At 51.1% G+C, this 21,622-nt stretch overlaps 1 protein-coding gene across 3 annotated transcripts in view; it reads right to left on the bottom strand.

The window, feature by feature from the left end:
- Nucleotides 1-21,622, bottom strand: part of Src (SRC proto-oncogene, non-receptor tyrosine kinase) — a 48,308-nt gene that overhangs the window by 15,522 nt on the left and 11,164 nt on the right. For all 3 annotated transcript variants that reach the window (XM_004867799.3, XM_087188969.1, XM_087188970.1), the window contains exons 2-4: nucleotides 2,416-2,583; nucleotides 1,064-1,321; nucleotides 83-182 (exon numbers count right to left, since the gene is read on the bottom strand). In XM_004867799.3, the coding sequence (XP_004867856.1) occupies nucleotides 83-182; nucleotides 1,064-1,313 (350 nt within the window). In that variant the 5' untranslated portion in view covers nucleotides 1,314-1,321; nucleotides 2,416-2,583. The remainder of the gene's footprint in view (nucleotides 1-82; nucleotides 183-1,063; nucleotides 1,322-2,415; nucleotides 2,584-21,622) is intronic.

Genomic DNA, 21,622 nt, shown 5'->3' with positions numbered 1-21,622 from the left:
CGCGTGGCGGGCAGGACCCCCACTGCCCACACTGCGCTGTACCCCACGGGGTCCCCCAAGGCAGCACGGAAGGGGCACTCACGTGTTGTTGACAATCTGGAGCCGCTCCCCTTTCTTGAAGGAAAGATCAGTCTCCGTCCGGGACTCGTAGTCATAGAGGGCCACAAAGGTGGTCACTCCACCTGCAGGGAGCGGTGGGGTGTCAGAAGGGCGGAGGGGGCGCCGCACCCAGGGGATGGGGTCGTTCTCTGTCACCCACCAGCGCCCCACGGAGAAGGACACTGAGGAAGGGTCTGTGTGCGCCTGAGCTTCCCTGCTAGCGTCTGTCTGGCGCGCACAACCGACGGCCGTGAGGACAGGCATCTCTGTTTGTCCCCAAGAGCAGGGCACAGTTCGAGTGGGCCGAGGCGCTGAGGAAGGCGGAATCCCACTCCAAGAGGGTCGTCTTGCTTCTGTGTGTGTAAACCTGGTGTCTGGGGAAAGCCCGGCTGCAGGCTGGCCCATGTCCCCCTTGCTAAATGACACTCCCTCACCCGCCACACAGCCCTCGGCACCCGCGTGCCCTTCGTCCTTCACTGGGGTTTCCTCCTCCGAATGCCCTACAGTCCACGACCGCCCTTTGCCGGCAGAGCGCGGCTTCACTGTTGTGTCCTGAACAAACGCACGGGTGTGTCTGAGGCTCCCTTGTCCGAGCGTCTCTGCGCCTCGGTGGGTCTGTACCCCGTGTGCGTGTTCTCTGATGGACCCGTACATCCGCCTGCGTGTGTCTCTCCGTGGGGCCGCGGCGCGTGGCTCTCGGCGGGCGAGTCCTGCAGACCAGCGCGATCTCACGCGCCGGCACTCGTGCGCCGCTGGGCCGGGCCAGGCTGCGGGACCGCGCGGCGCCACCAGAGGGCGCAGAGGCCGAACAGACCCTGGGCCAGGAGGGGCCGGCCGGTCCCGCGGGGCCCTTCCCACCGGCTTTCCGCTCCAGATCCCGCTCTGCTCCGCCTGCACCGTCCTTCGCAGTGGACAAGCCCTTCCCGCCCACAGTGCCAGGGACCCTCGGGGAGAGGACACTGACCGGCCAGCGGCCCCGCGCGCTGCGGGGAGGTGACGGTGTCCGAAGAGTTGAAGCCCCCGAAGAGCTTGGACTCGGCGGCGGCGGGGGCGAAGGCGGCCGCGGGCCCGCGGTGGCCGTCGGCCGAGGCCGGCTTGCTGGGGGTCTGCGAGGCGGGGAAGGCGCCGCCGCCCGGGCCGTGCACGCTCTCGGCGGGCTCCAGGCTGCGCCGCCGAGGGCCGGCATCCTTGGGCTTGCTCTTGTTGCTGCCCATGGTCCTGGCTGGAGACAGAGGAAGGAGGCGTGGGGCAGAGATTCAGGGCGCCCCCACCCACTCTGCAGGCGTGGAAACTAAAGCCCTGAGAGAGGGACTGGGGTCTCCGAGCCTTGGTTTCCTCAGCTGTCCAGCCTACCGATGCCACACACAAAGGGCTTCCTTGGGACAGGGACAGACATAGAAATACCTGGTCACCCGAAGCCCTGACCTCCCCCACCTCCCCTTGAGTTCACTGTTGAGGCCCTCGAGGACAGGGACCCTATCTGAGTCATGCCTGTGTCCCCAGCACTAGCACATTGGAGAGACTTACTGTAGGTTTGTTGAATGTATATGACCAATGGAAATGGTCTAACACTGGTGGAAAGGTGCTAAAAGTGGCGACTGAGGCAGCAGTATGGCAGGAGGTGCAGCCACAGGGCCTTTGCACACACAATTCCCACTGCTGAAAATGCTCTATTCTGATTCACCAGGAGTACTCGTGCCTCCTTCAGTTCTCAGCTCAAAAGTCACCTCCAAGCTGGGCACACCTGTGATCCCACCACTCTGGGAGGCTGAGGCAGGAGGATCACAAGTTTGAGCCCAGTCTGAGCAAATCAGCAATTTCATGAGATCCTAACTCAAAATGAAAAAAGGGCTGGGGATATAGTTCAGTAAGAAGGCCCTGGGTTCAATTCCCAGGACCACACAAAAACGTCACCTTCATAGGAAAGGTTCCCTAAATCCTTTCACTGAGTTAAGTCCCATGGCTTTCGGCATCTCCTTGATTGCACATGGCCCATTTTTTAATCCTGTGATTATATGATTTTTGTCATGAGCATTTGTTTCTTGTTCACTGCCGAGTTCACAGTGCTTAGCACAAAGCGTGGCACAAACCAGGTACTTCATAAACAGCTGAGTGAATGAATGAATGAATGAATGAATGAGGGACAGTGAGTGAGGGACAACTCAAGAGTTAAGAGAGACTTCTGAGCCAGAAATCTGGGAGCCCCAAAGATTGGGAAACAAAAGGAACCAAGATGAAAATGCCCACAACACCCTCAGCCCCGCCTACCCCTCCCCACCCATCACGGTGGCCCCCACCCCAAGGCCATCACCTCACCTGGTGGAAGGCAGTGCTGTCCCAGAAGATCTGGGAAGCAGCCTGGGGTCTTGGCACAAACACCAGGTGTGGGTGTCTGAGGTCTTGGACTAAAGACCCTGCTCCACCTCTCCCTCCTGTGTGTCCCTAGGCAAGTCGGTTCCCTTCTCTGGGCCTCGGCATCTTCATCTGCAAAGCAAGGATAAAGCAGACAGACTTCTCAGGGCTATGAACGTAGAGAGAAATTGCAACATAGTCAGTGCTGGATCACTCCTCACCAGGTTCTGCCGGATGGCCCTGAACCTCCCAGACCACATTCCAGAGCAGGGGGCCAGCCAGGGTCCAGCACAGCAGTTAGGGGTGGGCTTCGGAGCCAGGTTCCCCAGATCTGGATCCTTGCTTTGCCCCTAATCAGCTGCGCAACCTCAGGCTTCCCTCCTGTCCCATTCCCTTCTCTGTGAATGGCGGGGCATTGTGACAACTGACTGAGGCAGCACCACGGGTCACTCTCGTGACACTAGGGCTCCAGACACACCATGGAGGTGGGTCCCGGGTGTGCTCTGAAATGCTGAAGGCCCCAGAGAAAGCCTCTGAGCACCTGAATAGGGAGAAGTGCCCTGGACAGGGACCCAGCACAGCCAGCTCTGCCACCCCCTCCCCGTGAACCTCTGCCAGTCACCCCCTAGCTGCTCAACTGCACAATGAGGTGTGGCCCATACTGTGGGCACATTGTGCCCTTTGGGGTCCCTGAGGACAGTCTGGCTCAGAGAATGTGGGGCTGGGGAGATCACCAGGGGCCAGAGGGTCAGGCCAATCAGGCTGGGGACAGTGTCTGCAAAGCCAGTTTCCATGGCAACCCATTCCATTCAGGTCAGGGTGCCCATCCGAAAGCGGGGGTCCCCAGAAACCTGCTGACCGGGCTACCCACAGCCCCTGGCTAGAGGAGGTCACATCCTCACCCACTCCCCATCACTGGCTCCCTGGATGGGGGGTGGCTGCTTCAGCCTCCCCTGCTGTCCCGGGTAAAATGGAAACCATCATTCAGAGTGGACTTGGCTGGGGCGGGGCTCAGTGCTTGCCTAGCAGGTACTAGGCCCTGTGTTCCTTCACCAGAGCTGCACAGGCACACGTGCACGCACACACACACACACACACACACACACACACACACACACAGGTGGACTCTGGGAACTAGAGGAGGATACAAAGAGCAAGCTGCCAGTGACCTGTCCTTGAAGACAACCAAGTCCTGACCTGAAGGGTTTCCTCTGACCACAGAAGAATGCAGGATATAAACAGAACAGATCCATCTAGCACCCTTGTTAGAGCTCCCCGTGGGCAGGGCCAGGTCAGATCTACCTCCATGGCCCCCGCAACCAGGCTGGACCTGGCACCTCGGGGTAGGGCTCTGGGAATGTTTGCAAGGTGGCACAGATGTATAACTTGCATCCTGCTCTGTCCCTGCAATGTCACACTGTAGAGACCATATATCACTCTGCAGCATACAAACACTCCCTGAACTCAGACCTACTGGGCCTGGCTCTAAGCCCTTTGTAAATACTGATGGGCCAGATCCTCATGATAATCTAGGACATAGATACTAACAGTATCCTTATTTCATTGATGAGGAAGCTGAAGCACAGAGAGGTTAAGGACCTTGCCTGAGGCCAGAGAGCACAAGTGAGTGAAAAGAAAGTGGGGACAGAGAGCCACACAGGGCAAGCAGGACTCATGCGGTCCAGTGGGAGACTCATGGGCCCAGCCTGCTGCCCACAAGACCAGGACCTCTCTCAGTGGAGCAGCCAGATTTCCTGGGCAGAAGTGGAGGAGCAGATAAGGCAGCCTAGTCCTGCTCCTAGACAGAGCCAGAGTCTCAGCCCTCAGCAGAGCAGAAGGTGCTTGAGGAATGACAGGTCCATTCGGGGTGGGGGTCCAGCCTCTGTGAGGCCAAGGCCATCTGTGCAAACTTGGAAGAGACCACCCTCCAGGAGCTCAGACCTCAGGCCTCTGCCTCTTCCCGGAGGAGGAGGGATGGGTCTGCAGGCCTGTGGGCTGGGCCCAAACGCAGAATCACCATGACTGGCCCATTTGAGAAAAGCTATTACCCCATCTCTTCCGCCATCTGCACACTCCCAAGTGGAGGCAGACTGTGGTGGGCTGAGGGGAAGCAGGGAGGGCCACGCATGAGTGCCTGAGGTTCCCAGAGGAAGGCGGTCTCTTTCCTCCTGGAGCCGCTCCTGACCACAGGCATGGGCTCCTCCCCAGACAGAGGCTGCACTGTCGCAGCCCACAGGGGCCAGGATCTGGCCCCATACCTCCCCTCTGCATCCCCAGGCTTCACAGGCCACAGGTCCTGACCTGACTCAGTGTCTCCCTAGGCCTGGTCCGATGGTTACTGTTTGCAGAGCACCTTCTGTGAGCTGGGCCTCATGCTGGGCTCTGCTCAGGGGGGCGCCCTGAGGTAGCTCCAAAACTCCTCCAACTCCAACCCAACCCTCTCCTCCTAGCCCCCTTCCTCAGGCCAGGGCTCAGTGTCCTCCTTGTTGTCCTCCTGCAGCAGGGGTGGCCCTCCCAGAACCCTTCTCCTGAAGCCAGCAGCATCTCTATAAACCACAAAGATAACCAGAAACAAGCCCTGTTAACACTCTTCATGGAGAATGAGTAACCTAAGTGTCCAGCATAAACAAACTGTGGGCCAGTCATCCAGGAGACACCTGTGCAGCTATTAGGAAGAACCAGAGCTGGGTGCTGTGGTGCACACCTATAATCCCAGCTACTGCAAGGCTCAGGCAGGAGAATTGCAAGTTTGAGGCTAGTCTGGGCAACTTAACAAGTTCCTGACTCAAAATAAAATTTTGAAAAAAGAGGGCTAAGGATATAGCTTACTGATAAAGCACTAGCCTAGCCTAGAGTTCCATCCCTAGTATAGAAAAAGGAAGAGGAGGAGGAGGAGGAAGGGGAGGAGGAGCAGAGAGAGGAAGAGCCAGCACTCTGTGTGGCATGAGAAGATGCTCACGACATATGTGACATACGAAGAAGAAGACAGCAGTGTACCATCTCCTTTGGGCTTCATGGAGCCTCAGTTTCCTCATCTGGAAAATGGGGACAGAATGCTGCCTACATGGTAGGGCTGATAACACATGCAGTGGGCCTAGTGTGGTGCCAGGCACATAGCAGACATGAGCTACTTTTACTTCTGCAAAGAAAGCTGGCTTGTGTGTGTGTATGTGTGTGTGTGTGTGTGTGTGTACATGCACACACGCATGCACACATGTGTGCTGGACATTTAGAGAAAGTTCTGGAAGGAGTCCAAACTCTCCACAATGTTTCATCCAAGAGGCATAAGATGGGGAGAGGAAAATCCCATTTTTTACTTTATATCCTCTATCAACTGACATTTGGAAATTTCTTTGTCATGATTTTTTTTAAATGAGACTTAAAAAAAACAGTTGAGGGCTTCCCATCATCCCTTGGAACAAGGCCTAAGCTACTCTCCGGAGCCACCCGACACTGCAGCCTGGGAGGCTGCCCTCCAGCCTCTGCCCTCTCTGCCCAGCGTCCACCCTCACCTCCTGGTGCACGTGGGTCTCCTTCCCCGCACCAAAGTCCCCTCCCTCTTCTGAGGCTGGGGGAAACAGGAGCTCTGCAGCCGTGAGGACACCGCCAAGTCCTGGCACTCGACTTACTAGCCACGGCTTCCTGGACAAGTGGCTCTGCCTCTCTTTCTCTTTCTAATGTGGGGATAACAGTAACTAACAGCTGAGTGCCAGGGGAGTCCATGAGCCAGGCCAAGAACGAGAGCTGGATCAACAGCGCACAATGTGCTTCACTGCTGTCTCCGTCATTGCAGAGGATCAGAGAAACAAGGCAAGAGGATACAAGAGGAGGTGCCAGGGCCTTGAAGTGCAAGGACAAGCTGAGCTGGTCCCGATAGCATAATGCAGTAGAGACTACAGCTCCCCTCACTTTATAGGAGGGGCCGAGGTTCAGAGAAGCTAGAAACTCACCTGAGGCCACACAGCAAGTGAGTGCAGCAGTGCTGGGTGCTCAAGGTTCAAGAGCAAGGCCTCAGGATGCACCTCTGCTGCCCATTCACTGTGCTGACCGCCCACAGTGCCCCGGGCAATTCAGGGATGAGAGCAACCTCAGACCCTCCCAGGAAGCCGAGCACCAAGGAGGAGCTAAAACTACAGGGGAGGAGCCAGAATGCCTGGTGCAGATGCCAGCTTGGCTTCTGGGGCCTCGGGTGGGCCTCAGTTTACCCCTCTAACATGGGAATCAGCACAGGCATTTCCACCCAATTGGACTTGTCATGGGAAGAACAGGAGGTGAAATTTGAAAAGTGCCAGGCCCATAGGAAATGCTCAGCAAATACCAGGGGCTAGTATCTTTTCTAGGAAAAACTTTTTCCAACTTTTGTCCCCTGTTCTAATCACTCTCTCAATTAGGCAAAGGGCTTCCAAAGCCCTACTGCATGCCAAGCCCATGTGTGGCCCTTGGGGATGCCTCTGGTGGAGGTGACTCAAACCAAGGGCCTACAAAAGCCCCTTCACAGGGAAGCAGCCCAGAAAAGCCAGGCCTGTTGCTAGGAGGTGAAAGTGTGTCCTCTTGAAATTCATATGTTGAAGCCCTAATTCAAAAGTGCTGGCATTTGAGGCCAAGCCTTTGGGAGGTAATCAGGTCCTGAGGGTGGACTCCTCAGGGTGAGATTAGTGCCCTCGAGAGAAGAGGCAGCTCCCACAGCTCACCGGCTCTCTGCAGTGGGAGGATGCCATTTAGACGCCATCTGGCTAGAAGACACCATCTGAAAACCAGGAAGCTGTCCTCATCTGACACTGATCTGCCAGCCCCTTGACCTTGGACTTCTAAGCCTCCAGAACTTCTAGAAGTAAATGTTGGGGATTTTGTTGTTGCTATTTGCAAATCTTCTAATTAATCTGTTAAGTGATTCATAAAAATTGTATGTATTTAAGGGATATCATGTGATGTTTCCACACGTGGTGGTTGTTTTGTTTGTTTGGTTTTATCTTTTGCAGTGGTGGGGATTGAAATAAGGGCTTCACGCATGGTAGGCAAATGTTCTACCACTATACCACACCCGCAGCCCTAGCTAATGTTTAAATCAGATTATCTAACTCCTCAAACATTTATTATTTGTTTATGGTGAGAACATCCAAGACCCTTGCTTTAAGCCTTTTGTTTTTGTTTTTTTTGCAGTGCTGGGGATCAAACCCAGGACCTCATGCATTCTAGGAAGTGCTCTACCACTAAGCTACACCCCAATCCTTCAAACTTTTTGAAATAGAAAGTATATCATTGTGTTGTACGGTCACCCCACTGTATAACAGATCGCCAGAACTTCCTGCTTTTATCTAACTACAATTTAGTATGCATTAACCAACCCAAATGTCTGTTGTTGAAACCACCCAGTAGGTTAGAGCAGCTGGAATGGGCTCAGACACACATCCACTAGCTAATTTCACTCTAAGATACTTGCCAATGCAACTAGCTTAGAAACAGTGAAGAAAAAAATGGAATTAGAAAAGAGAACATAAGAATCTCAACAGTTACAGACAGTATGGATTTAGATTTGGGAGATCTGAGAGAATCCACTGGAAAACTATTAAACCAAAAGCAAATTGTCAGGTAATTGAATTAATATCCAAAAATCAATAATGTATCTACATGCCAATAGCAAAATAAAATGAAAGTTTAACATTATTAAAATATCAAATGTTCCTAAATCAGTCTAAAAGTTGAATATGATCCTAATAAAAACCTCAACAGGAATTTTTTTTAACAAGCCAAGTTATTTAAAATCTATAAGTAAAAGTATGTGGATAAAAATAACCAGGAAATGCCTAAAAAGAAGAGTAATGAGGGAAAAACAGGCCAACCAACTTTCTATAAGGTCACAGTAACTGAAAGTATGCAATATCAGTACATAAGTAGATCAACAAAAGAGAAAAGCAAGGTCCAAAAACTGTCCCCAAAGGCCCAAGCTGCCCTTGAACTTACGATCCTGCTGCCTCAGCTTCCCTAATAGCTAAGATTACAAGTATATGCCATATCACCTGTCTAGAAATCATTGTAAAAATGATAAAACAGTCTATATGTAAACCTAAAATGTCTTCATGGCTCTATAAACCTAGGAAAAATATCTGCAACTCATATGATGGAAAAAAGTTTTTTTTTTAATATACAATGAGCTCCCACAAAATAAGAAAAGTGACCACAAATAGTTTATAGAAAAAGCAAACCAAATAGCTCCTAAATGCATGGCAAGATAATCAATCTCACTCATAAGATAAATGCAAATTAAAACTTCACAAGCCACCCAACAACAGTATTCTTCTCAAGTGCTCCTGGAACCCTCTCAAGATAGACCATGTGCCATGCCTTAAAATGAACCTCAATACATTTAAAAGGAATGAAATCATGCAAAATATGTTTCTGACCACAATGGAATAAATCAATAGCAGAACAAAATCTGGGAAATTACAAATAGGTGAAAATCAAAATACTTCTCAATGACCAGTCAATGACAAAATCACACACACAAAAAGAAACAGGTGGCTGTGGTGGTGCATGTCTGTAATGCTAGCTTTCTAGAAGGCTGAGGCAGCGGGATCACAAGTTCAAGCCCAGTCTGGACAACTAAGCAAGGCCCTTTCTCAAAATTTAAAAAAATTAAAAAGGGCTGGGGATGCAGCTCAGTGTGAAGGCCCTAAATTGAATCCCCAGTATCATAGAAAGAAAGGGAAGGAGGGAGAGAAAAGAAAAAGAAATTAGAAAATACTTTGAGATGCAAATGAAAACACAACATATCAAAAGAGAGTGTAAAGGGAAATGTATAGCTGTAAATGCTTATATTAAAAAGGAAGAAATATCTCAAAACAATAATCTAAACTTCCACCTAAGACACTGGCAAAACAAGAGCAAACTAAACATAAGTAAATAAGGGGAAAGAATTAAAGATTAGCACAAAAATTAATGAAGTACAAAAACAATAGAGAAAAAAAATCAACAAAACCAAAGGTTGGTTCTCTGAAAAGACAAAATCGACCAAAGTTTAGCTGGACTGAATAAGAAAAAACGAGAGAAGATTCAATTACTAAAATCAGGAAGATATTATTACTATCCTTAAAGAAAAAAAGACCATGACAAGGGAACACTAGGTACAACTATGCCAAGAAATTAGATAACTTAGACAAAATGAGTGAATTCCTCGAAAAAGACAAACTACCAAAACAAAGATGAAATAGAAAATCTAAATCAACCTAAAAACAAGAGATTGAATTAGTAATTTTAAAACTTCTCACAAAGAAAGCCCAGGCCCAGCTAGCTTCACTGGTAAAGTCTACCAAACACTTGGGCAGAATCGCCTAAGTGTCCTCCCCGAGGGACACTTTCCAACTCATTCCATGTGGCCACCATCACCCTGATGCTCTAACCACACAAAGATGTCACGAGTCTATTATCTTTTAGGAATATGGGTGGGAAAGTCTTCTACAAAATACTACAAACTGGATTCAGCAGCATATTAGAAGAATTCTATTCTATGGCCAGGTATTCCTTTGTCTCAGAGATACAAGGTGGGCTTAACTTCCGAAAATCAACGAAATACACCTCCAGGTCAAGCCTCACTGTTTCGGCTGCAAAACTGGAAACAAGGCCGCGAGCCTCACAGGCTTGTGCAGGTGGGGGAAGAGAGCACACTCCAAAATCATGACGGGCCTGCCTGGCTCGCTGACCTCTTCGGGGAGCGAATTTGCCTGAGTCCTGCCTCACTAGCTCCTGGATCATTGGGTAAACTATAATACCCTGTACCTCATTTCCCGATCTAGAAAGTGGGACAAACAAGAGACTCTCATAGTGTTAGGTGAGGAGCCAATGAGCTGCTTTATGTAAACCACTTCCACTTAAGCACGCAGTAAACTAGCTCTTCGTGGCTGGGTGTGATCAGTGGCACACGCCTGTGTCCCAGCTCCTGAGAGGCTGAACAGAATCCTACCTTTACTCTATCAATAAAATAAAGGTAGAAAACCATGTGATAATCTCAATTCATGCAGAAAAACCATTTGACAGCTGGGCCTGGTGGCAACCGCCTGTAATCCCAGCACTCAGGAGGCTGAGGCAGGAGGATAGCTGCAAGTTCCAGGCCAACCTGGGGTACATAGTGGGTTCAGGATCAGCCTGAACAACATAGAGAGACCTTGTCTCAAAAAAAAAAAAAAAAACATTTGACAAAATCCAGTGCTTCTTCATGATATAAACACCCCAAAGAAAGGACTCTCCTCAGTCTGGTAAAGGGCATCTGAAACCCCACAGCCTGTGCACCTCATATTTGATGGTGAAAGACTGGACGCTTTCCCCGATGACCAGGAACAAGCACCTGGTCCACTCGCACCACTTTTGTTCAAGATGGTACTGGAATGGGCAATTAGGGAAGAGATGAAACATTAAGCATCCAGACTGGAAAGGAAGAAGTAAAAGTACCTCAATGGACTGATAACAGGATCCCATACATAGGAAAATCCTAAGGATCCACTAAAAATATACAATAATAAAAGACTTCTGCAAGATTGCAGAGTGCAAGATCAATATGTAAAAACAGCCAAGCTGGGGCTCCGCTGTGGAGCACTTGGCCTAGCATGCACAAGGCCCTGAGCTGGACCTCTAGCAGCTCAAGAAAATAATGTCTTGTATTTCTATATACCGGCAATGGATAAACCGAAAAAATTAAGAAAACCATTATCCAAAAAATGGAAACAAAGCTTTTTTAAAAAATGGGTAGGTGAGGAGGGGTTGACAAGTAGGGAAGGGAATGGGGAAAAGAAAGAATTAAGATATATTATGTACAGGTACAAATTTCCTATGATGAATGTGATCAATATGTATGACAAGTATGTCTGATAAAAAACAAGGTTTAAAGAAAGTGCTTTCATGAATTTTTTTTTTAAAAAAACATTTTCCATAGCACCAAAAGAATACTTTCGGACTGGGAATCTAGCTCACTTGCCTAGTGTGTGCTAGGCCCGGAGTTCCATACCTAGCACCATAAAAAAACCCAAAAACAAAAAAAACCTCTTATAATAAGAGTAACAAAAGAAATGTAAATGCTATAGTCTGAAAACTATAAAAATTGTTGAAAGGAAGTAAAGAGGACATAAGTAAATGGAGACACATCCGTGCTCCTGGGTCAGAAGCACACCGCCAGTAAAGCTGGCAGGACTCCAACCGATCACTCATATGACATACGCCCTGACAAAATCCAGCCACCTTCTTTGCAAAAAGGAACAACCTGACTTTAAAATTCAAATGGAAAGTCAAGGGATTCAGAATACTCAAACAATCTCAAAAAAGGAATGCAAAGCTAAAGATGCACACTTCCCAATTCCAAAACTTGCTCCAAAGATCAGTAAGCAAGACACAGTGTGATACTGGTGTACAAACAGACCAAACCTGGATGGAGCCCAGAAGTAAGCCCTCACCTTTATGGTCAAGGGATATTTTTGACAAGGTTGCCAAGACAATTCAACGGAGAAAGAATAGTCTTTTCAACAAACAGTGCAGGAACAACTGGATATCCACATGCAAGAGAAGAAAGCAAGGAGTAGGAGTGAAGCTCCATGGTAGAGAGCACATTTATCATGCAGAAGGCCCTGGGTTCAATCCTCAGCACCAGGAAAGAAAAAGGAGAAAAGAAAAAGAAGAAAGCTGGATACTTTCCTCAAACCCTACACAAAAATTCACTCAAAATGGATCACAAATTCAAATGTAAGTGGTAAAACTCAAAAACTCAGAAGAATATATACAAGCATAAATTTCATGACCTTGGATGACAATGATTTCTTAGATATAACAATAGGGCCCACATCACAAAAGAAAAATTAGCTAAACTGGTCTTCACCAAAATTTAAAACTTTTGTGTTCCAAAAGATTCCATCAAGAAAGTAAAAAGAGCTCGTGCAACAGCACACACCTGTAATCACAACACTCTGGGAGGCTGAGGCAGGAGAATCACAAGTTTAAGACCAGTCTGGGGCAATTTAGCGACTTAACAAAACCTTGTCTTAATATTTTTTTTTAAAGGGGGGCGGGGAAGACTAAGGACGTAGCTCAGTGCAAAGCCCTGGGTTCAGTCCCTGATATCATGCATAAATACATACATACATACATACATACATACATAACTCACAGAGTGAAAGAAAAATATTTGTGAATCACATATCTGACAAGGGACTTACATCAAGAACATATTAAGAATTCTTAGCCAGGAGTGATGGTGCGTGTCTATAATCCCAGCACTCAAGAAGCTGAGGCAGGAGGATCACCAGTTCAAAGCTGACTTGAACTACATAGCAAGACCCCATCTCTAAAAACAAAGAATTCTTACCACTCAATAGCAAAAACAATTCAATTAAAAATGGGCAAAGGATTTGAATAGGTACGTAAGTGGCTGATAAGCACAAGAAAACACGCTCAATATTATCAGTCACTAGAGAAATGCAAATCAAAACCAGGAAGCAGTAACACTTCACACATACCAGGATGGCTACCATCAGAAAGACAGATAAGAGCAAGTATTGACAAGTTGTGCAGAACTCGGAACCTTCATTCACTGCTGATGTGGGAGTGTAAAATGGTGGCAGTTGCTTTAGAAACAGCCTGGCACATCCTCAAAGGGTTAAACATCGATCCTTGGTACCAAAAAAAAACCAAAACAGAGGTACCATATGACCCAGGAATTCCATTCCTAGGTATCCATCAATAAGAAATGAAAAGATATGTCTGCACAAAAACTTGTGTATGGCCAGCTGTGGTGATGCACACCTGCAGTCCCAGCAAGGAAAGCTGAGACAGGAGGATCACTGAGAGCTCGAGACCAGCCTGAGCTGCATAGTGAGTTCAAGGCCAGCCTGAACTACAGCATGAGACACTGTCTCAAAACAACAACAACAACAACAACAAAGAAATGGCCAAAGGAATGAAATCAGCATGTCCAAGTGACATCGCGCTTCCATGTTCACTGAAACACTTCTCACAACAGCCAAGTAATGGAAACAACCCCAGTGACTATCAACTGATGAATGGATAAAGGAGATGTGGGATGTGTACACAGCTATTTTTTTTTAAAGATCAGATCCTGTCATTTGTGACAATATGAATGGATTAAATGGAGGTCATTATGTTAAATGAAATAAGCCAGGCGCAGGAAGATAAAAAAGGCATCATCTCACTTACTTGTGGGATCTGAAAGAGCCGAAGGATCTCACAGACAGTGAGAGCACAGCGATGATTATCAGAGGCCCCGGAGGACAGGAAGAGGAGCAGGAGAAATAAGCTCCGCTGCTCACACAGCAAGGTGACACCAGAGAACAGTAACTGACTGCATATTTCAAAAAAGACATCATTTTGAATGTTTTCACTGGGAGGAAATGATGTTGGAAGAGACTGATATGCTTACCCTGACTTGAACATTACACAATGTATGTATGTATCAAGACATTACATGGTACCCCATTAATATGTACGTTTATGTGTCAATTAAAAACGTTCTATGGGCCAGGGATTTAGCTCAGTGGTTTCGCTGCCTGCTGCACAAGCACAAGGACCCGAGTTCAATCCCTGGTACAAAAAAAAAAAAAGTTCTATGTATTTTTTAAAAGAATCTTGAAAACATGCCATGTGAAAGCCAGTCACAAAACCACTTACCTGTATTGTATGAATCCCACATACATGGGGACCAGGCAAATCTCAGAAGCCAAAGGTGGACTGTGGCCTCAGCCTGGGGGTGGGTGGACTTGGGGAAGCAGGGGATGGCTGTGATGTGTGTACAGCTTCTTCTGAGGTAACAAAAATGTCCTGAAATCAGCTGTGGTAATACTTGCACTGCTCTGTGAACACGGGACGAACTTCTGAAACAGCCTTTCTTTCTCAGCTCTGCCTTCCGTCAGAAACAGGAAAGCCCCTGGGGTCCCACCCACCAGACAGAGCCACGGGTGCCCTCATCCTGGGGTCTCGCAGGTGGGAGGAACAATAAGTTCTCAGATGGCAACAGCTGGCTGGTGGGTAGCTCCTTTATTTTGGTACCAAGGATTGAACTCAGGACCTTGCTCTTTCCCCGTAGGCACAGTGCCACTGAGCTACATCCCCAGCCCAGGTCACACAGCTCCTAAGAGACAGCATCAGGAGACAAATCTGGGTTGTCTGGGTTCTGGGGTCTCCTATACACCAGGCCCATCCCCCAAAGGAGGCCCAGGCAGAGCCCATATCAGCAATCGCACCTTCTCAGAGGGTCCAGAGTGGGAGCCGTTCTCTGCTGGTCCGGGAATGTCTCCAGATAACCGGCCCAACCCAGGCAGACAGTGGGTGGGGATAGAGGAGGCAGTGGGGGGCGGGGTGCATGCACCTTTGGAGCGGGGAGCACAGAGGCCAAACCAGGTGCCTGCCTGGGCCCGGGAGGCACAGCACGGGGGCTGAAGGGCCGGGCAAGATCAGAGAGTCCACAGGACATTCCCACAGCACCGCTCGGGCACGCGGGCCAGCCTTGACACGGGGCCTTCCTACCACTGCCCACAAGACTTCCACTGTGACATCCTGCTCCCCAGCACTCCCAGGACCTGAGACACAGGGACAGGCAGACTTGTCTTTCAGAGGAGACAAGAAAGGCTCCAAGAGGCCAAGTCAGGTGCCCAGGCCACCACCCAAGAGAGCTGAGGGCCAGCTGTGGCCCCAGCTCTTCTGAGGCCTCTCAAAGGTGACAGTCTCAGCTGGGCTCACAGGGCACTAAGCAGAATCCACTGGCCAGCTCATTTTCCAAAACAAAAGAGAGGGAGAGGGCTGGCCCCAGGCCACACAATAGAGAGGGGATGGGGCAGGCCTGGGCCTCTCCTTCACTCCCACCGCCCCAACTTCAGAGCTGAGGTGGGCAGGTGCCCAAAGGCCTAAGAAGGACCACCTTGGAATGAGCAGGTGATCTGTGCACCTCCACGGCTGGCTCCTAGCTGAAGACACGCATGCCTCGCAACAACCTATGGTGTGGGTCCTGCCAGCACCGGCCCCACCCGCTGAGCCCGGTCCACCGTGGGTGTCTCTTCCAGCTTCCTCTAGGACCCCGTGCTAGCAGGCAGCTCCTGGGAGCAGGGACCATCACTGAATCTCTTGTTTTTCATTATCAAATGACCTCCTGCTCACCTGCAGTGTTCTTCTATGCACGTTTGGGATGTAGAAAGGACACTGGCCTCAGAGTGAGGAGTGGGTGAGGCCAGCAGTAACGGCTAATATTTATCCACCCTTTACTATGTGCTGTTCTTACCCATTTTATAGCTGAGGAAACTTGAAGCACAGACAAGTTGAACAGTGTGCCTAAAACTCCAGTTTTCCAAAGCTGTGCCACATCCCTCCCGCAATGACCTTCTCCCTAAAAGCGGCCACTGCTCAGGGTGCTGAGAAAAGTCCATGGGGCAAGGAGATGTCTAACCAGCCCCTTCCCTGATCCCAGGGTCATTATTGGCAGCTCCAGTGCTGGCCGGGGTGGATGAGGGGTCACAGGGGGTGCTGCTGATGGGGTGATGTGCGTCCCCCCTCACATTCTCCTGTTGGAGTTCACACTGCCCCTGAAATGCTCCCAGCAGCCTGGAGCAGGCTGCAGCCACACCAGATACAGGGGCTGCAGGAGGCTGCCCCACCAGGAAGTGACAGCCAGGATGCCAACCAGATCTAAGTGACCCAAGACCCATCCTCTCCACCACACCCAAAAGGAGGCCTGGGGAGGGCAGCCAGGAGGAAGGCACTGGGGACAGAGGCACAAATGCCAAGCGAGCAGGGGCCATTGGGTGGGAAGTCTGGCCGGAGTGGAGCCCTGCTTGGCTGGGTTGCCACTGGCCTGAGGGAGCCCCAAGGGGGATCTGCTCATCAGTTCAGGTCAGGATGGCCTGGAAAGCTGAGAAGACAGCACAAAGGCTTCTCGGGACCCCAGGCAGGGTCAGGGGAAGGAGGCCTCACTCACGGAGATTCCGTCAGGGCACACTGACCCCGGCTCCAGAGCCTGAGAGGGACATCACTGCCAAATGCAAAGGCTGGGCAGCCATGGAGAGGGTGTGACCCAGGCAGAGGGGCTGCTTTGGCTCAGGCCCAGGGGAAGCCATTAGAGAAGGCAAGGGGCGGGTCAGAGGGAGTCACAGGGGGCTGGCTCCACCTCAACCGATCCCATTTCCCACTATCTCGTCCTCCTCCAAGGCCCTGTGTTCAACAGAGAGATTACCAGGAGGGGATGGCCGGGTTGTTCACGGAGCTCGGGCTCAGTGAAGCTGGCAAGGTCGGGGCTTTCACTCCCTGCACCCCAGCCCACCTAGATGCTACCCAGAGCCCACTGCCAAGAAGCCTCGGCGGGGTTGGGAAGGGTGCTCGGGAGGCCAAGAGGTCATAGCCTGGTCTCCAGGAGGCTCTCTGAGCAATCTTCCTGCAGAGGAGGAGCTGAGACTCAGAGAGGGGATGCCCAGCCCTGGGTCACACAGCAAGGCTGAGGCCTGCCCCTGAATGAGGATGTGGGCAGGGGCACTGGGACTGAAGGTAAGGTTCTTGGGCCCCAGACCCACAAGCTCTGGGCAGTGGAGAAGCTGGAGAGGAGACAGTGGTCCCAAAGAACCCATGACCAAGCAGGTCTGGGGCCCCAGGGGTTCCATGTGACTAATCAAAATGTGGCCATCAGAATCACAGGGACTCTGGGCAAGCCACATCCCCAAACGGGCTCAGCATCTGCACCGCACAGAGGCCTGGCACTCAGGGATCCCGTAGCAGAGCCCCCCAGGACTAAGGGTGACCACGGGGAACCCTGCAGTGACAAGCACGGCTCTCCCTCAGCCTCCCCAAGGTCAGCTCTCCAGGGTCCCCAGCTGGCCCACCCCTGAGTGCTGATGGCGCTGGGCCTTGGGGGACGCTGCCAGCAGCCCCTGCCCACGGCACCCGCTGTTCTCTGACAGCCGCTCTGGTGCGTCTCAGCTCTGGGAACATGAAGTGCCCCCTCCTCCCGCCCACACCCAGACAGCCTCTCCCTGGGGACACTGGTGGGCAGAAGCCCAGCCCCCACCCACTCGAAGCCTACAGGCATGTGGTCCCCGAGGGTCCAGCCTGGCTTTACCCAGCCACGATACAGGGACTCTGGCAGCTCCTACAGGAGATGCCTCTGAGCCTGAGCTGCGGGCCACGGTCACCAAGGTGGGCGGCAAGGTGGTCAGGCCCTTATGGAAGCTGCCTGCTGCTCAGGGGATGGAGGCCAACCTTGTGCGCCCTCCTCCCTGCCCTGACCTTGCTTAGTGATCCCCCTACCTCCATGTCGTCCCCTCTCATGAAGCTTCACCACCCACCTCACCTCTCCCTGGTCCCCATGAACTCCCTTATGAGCTGGTCACCAACCTCACCTGCCCCCACACCTAGCAGAGGGAGATGCCCCTCTATCTGGTCTCACAGACTACCCATCACATGGAGATTAAGAGCTAGACTGCTTGGCCCTTTCTCACTGTGTGGCTTTGGGAAAGTTTCTCTACCTCTCTGTGCCTCCATGTCCTCCCCTGTAACCGGGACAAAATATTATGACCTCCTTCAAAGAACTGTGTCAAGACCCTAGCAAGTGTGCCCTAAGTTTCCTGTCAATCAAGTAACTACAGCTGCGGTTATTCACTGAGCACCTACTATGCGCCAGGCCCTGCGCTCCACATCTTACCTAAAGTCTCACACAACTGCCTGTGAGGTGAGGCTGTCATGAACCCCATGTTCTTCACATGCAAGGGAGGCCCAGAAGCATCAGCTTAACTATCAAAATATACATGGGGAAGGAAGGGATCTTTGCTAATATTAAGGACTTATGGTTAATTTCTTTTAGGTGGATTATGGTTTTGTGGTTCTTTTTTAACACAAAGTATACCTTTTAGAGATATACACTGAAATTTTTACCCAAGAAAAAGGATGTCTGGGATTTGCTTTACAATGACATGGTACGGCAGTGGGTAAGTGGGGGTGTGGGCCATGGTTGGTGGTGCTGGGTTCCCTGATGGTCTCCTGAGGTTCACTACACTAATAGTGGGCGCTGCTGTAGTTCCCCAGAGGCTGCACAGGGAGGGTCACTGGAGCCCATGAGTTCCAGACCCACCTGGCACCACAGCAAGACCTCACCTCAAAAAAATAACGTAAAAAGGAAGATTAAAAATAATGAGCTGGGAGTCAGGGATTTAGCTCAGTGGTTCCACCGCCTGCCTCAAAAGCACAAAGTCCTGAGTTAGATCCCCGGGATCAAAAAAAAAAAAAGAGCTGGGTGTGGTGGGGCACACCTGTGATCCCAGCACTAGGTGGCTGAGGCAGGAGGACTGGCACAAGTTTGAGGCCAGCCTGGGCTACATAGTGAGTTCAGGGCCAGCCTGAGCTACAAAGCGAGACTCTGTCTCCAAAAACAAAAACAAACAAACAAAAGTTTAATAATGAAAACAAGTGCTTGACCCCTTGTGCCTTCTGATCAACTACCTCAGAGTGGTCAGGCCATTACCTCTCCCTCCCGCTGGACTAAGGCACAGCTGCCTCGTTGGTCCATCTGCATCCACCTCACCCCACCCACCCAGTCTGTCCTCCACACAGCAGCCACAAGTACCTGGAGTTCTCTGTGACCCCATGTCAGTGAGGCTGGCAGTGAAAAGCCAGCATTTGCAAATGGCCCAGAGGCCCTGCCTCATCTGGCCCCTCTGTCTTGCTGGCCTTATCTCCCTCCATTCTCTCGATACTCACTCTGTTCCCCTGGTCTCTTGCTGTTCCTCCAGTATTCCAGGCGTATTCTGCCTCAGGGCCTTTGCATTGACTGCTCCTGCCCTAGATTCTCTCTCCCGGGGAGATGCCTGGTTCCTCCTTCCCCTCCTTCAATATGAGCTCCTTTCCTGGCTATCCACCTAATTGCAACACATCTGTTCCCCACAACCGAGTGGCATTTCAGCCCCCTTCCCTACTTTCGGTAGAATTCATGGCACTCAGCACCCTTTGACAGACCACACATATAGTTCCCTCGTTTGTTGTGCTTCTATCTCCAGCACTGTGAAGGCAAGAGTTTGTATCTGCTTGGTTCTTTGCTGTACCTCCAGCCTCCATTATCTGGCACACAGGACAGCTCGGTGGACATTTGCTGGATGGATGGATGGATGGATGGGATGGGTGGATGGGATGGGTGGATGGGATGGATGGATGGGATGGGTAGATGGATGGGATAGAAAGATGGGTAGGTGGATGGGATGGGAAGGGATGGGATGGGATGGATGGACAGATGGATGGATGGGTGGATGGGATGGATGGGATGAGATGGATGGGATAGGATGGGTAGATGGATGGGATAGATAGATGGGTAGGTGGATGGGTACGTGGATGGGATGGGAAGGGACGGGATGGGATGGATGGACAGATGGATGGATGGATGGATGGATGGAGGGGATGGATGGGATGGGATGGGATGGGTGGATGAATGGGATGGGATGCAATGGGATGGGATGGGTGGATGGGATGGCTGGATGGATAGGGTGGAATGGGACGGATGGATGGATGGATAGATGGTTGGGCAGACAGATGGACAGGTGAGTAGGTGGATGGGCAGATGGATGGAGGACAGATGGATAGTCATATGGGTAGATGGGCAAGTGGATGAGTGGGTGGGTGGGTCAACAGATGAGTAGATGTAAGAATAGGCCCCACAGGAGGAAGAGACAGGCCTCAGCCCCAGTCTGTCTAGCCCAAAACCTATGCCTTGACCATCGGACTCATTTGCCACCTGCCTGGCACACCCTCATTGTAAGCCTCTGACTGAATAAGGAGTGAGCAAGGGGTGAGCAAGAGGCCATCTGAGGGCCGCAGCAGCCAGAGCATGTCTGGTCCTGAGTGTGCAGTGCAAACGTGCTCAGGGCCAGAGGGCCTCAAACCGGCTCTGCCAGTGCAGTGAGGTTGAGTGACTGGAGTTCTGGCCGGCGGGACGGAGGTGCAGGAGGCTTGTGGAAACAGGTCCTGCAGCCGGGGGAGGCACAGGCTAAGCAGGCTGACCATGCAGCTCCTCTCTGTCCAGCCCCACAGAGACACATGGTCTCCATGCCGCTGCTCTGGAGAGTCCCCCAGGCAGGAGAGCAGATCCCTTCCCACTGGGATTCCTGAGGCTAGAAGCCCCAGAAAGCAAGGCTGAGAGAGCTGAGACCTGGTTAAAACCCTGGCTTATCCCCACATTGCTGAGGCGGGGGGGGGGGGTGCTTTTGCAGCCCCAGATCCCCTTCTCAACTCAGTTTTTCCATGTGAAAAGTAGTTTTGGGCATGGATTCCAGGCACCCTCAATCCCATGGGGCTAAATTTTATACAAGATGCCACTTGGCAACCCCAGCCCTGCCCCGAAGCCCAGCTCCAAATCTGAACAGGTGCCCTTACCCATGCTCTAAAACAGCAATAATCAAAATGCCTGCTGATTATTGAACCTGTACTGTTTGCATTCTGTCCTCCCAATTGCATTGTGAAGAAAAGACCATTACGGTGACCATTTCACAGCAGGGGAAACTGAGGCCCAATTCATCTGTCAAGTTAGAGCCCAGGCCCCCTGGCCCCACCCCCAGGGTCACACTGAGCAGTCTGCACCTCCCCAAGACAGCCCAGAACAGAAAACAGCTGGAATTTGGAGGGCAGAGTCCATATTCTCCAAATCCATAGGTCCCTTGAGCCCTGAGAGGTCAAGCCCAGCCTAGCCTGGCTGTGCAGACCAGGCCATGGGTAAGCCAGTCTAAGCCTCAGTTTCTTCCTCTCAGGAAAATGGGGAGGACCTGCACTTTGCCTAAGGGACTCCTGAAGTCTGACACTCAGGAACTAAATGGCCCTCCAAGTATGGTGGGGAAGCCCCCTGCTGGGCCTGTGGCTGCAGACAGATGTGTGGAGGGGACAGCAACAAGAACCAGAAGCCCATGGCTGTTGGGGGCGCTCTGCCCTCATCACCAGCTGCCCCAAAGAGGAAGGACGATTCCTTGACCCCTGTTCCCTATGTAATCCAGTTCTAAGCCCTGTCGGTCCCACTTCCAATCATACCCTGTGTTCACTTCCTCCCTCTCACCAGAGCCACAGCCTAGTCCTGCTGCCTTCTCTCAAGATGCCCAAGGCTGCCTGAACAGACAGCCTTTCTGAAATGCCAGTCTGAGCCTATCAACCTGCCTAACACCCCCTCAAACCC

This window comes from Heterocephalus glaber, unplaced genomic scaffold (assembly GCF_053883595.1).
Source record: "Heterocephalus glaber isolate CG9 unplaced genomic scaffold, H.glaber_assembly_v1.0 deba00001532, whole genome shotgun sequence".
NCBI lineage: Eukaryota > Metazoa > Chordata > Mammalia > Rodentia > Bathyergidae > Heterocephalus > Heterocephalus glaber.
The sequence above is the reverse complement of the archived record's forward strand: the minus strand, read 5'-3'. Positions and strand labels throughout refer to the sequence as shown.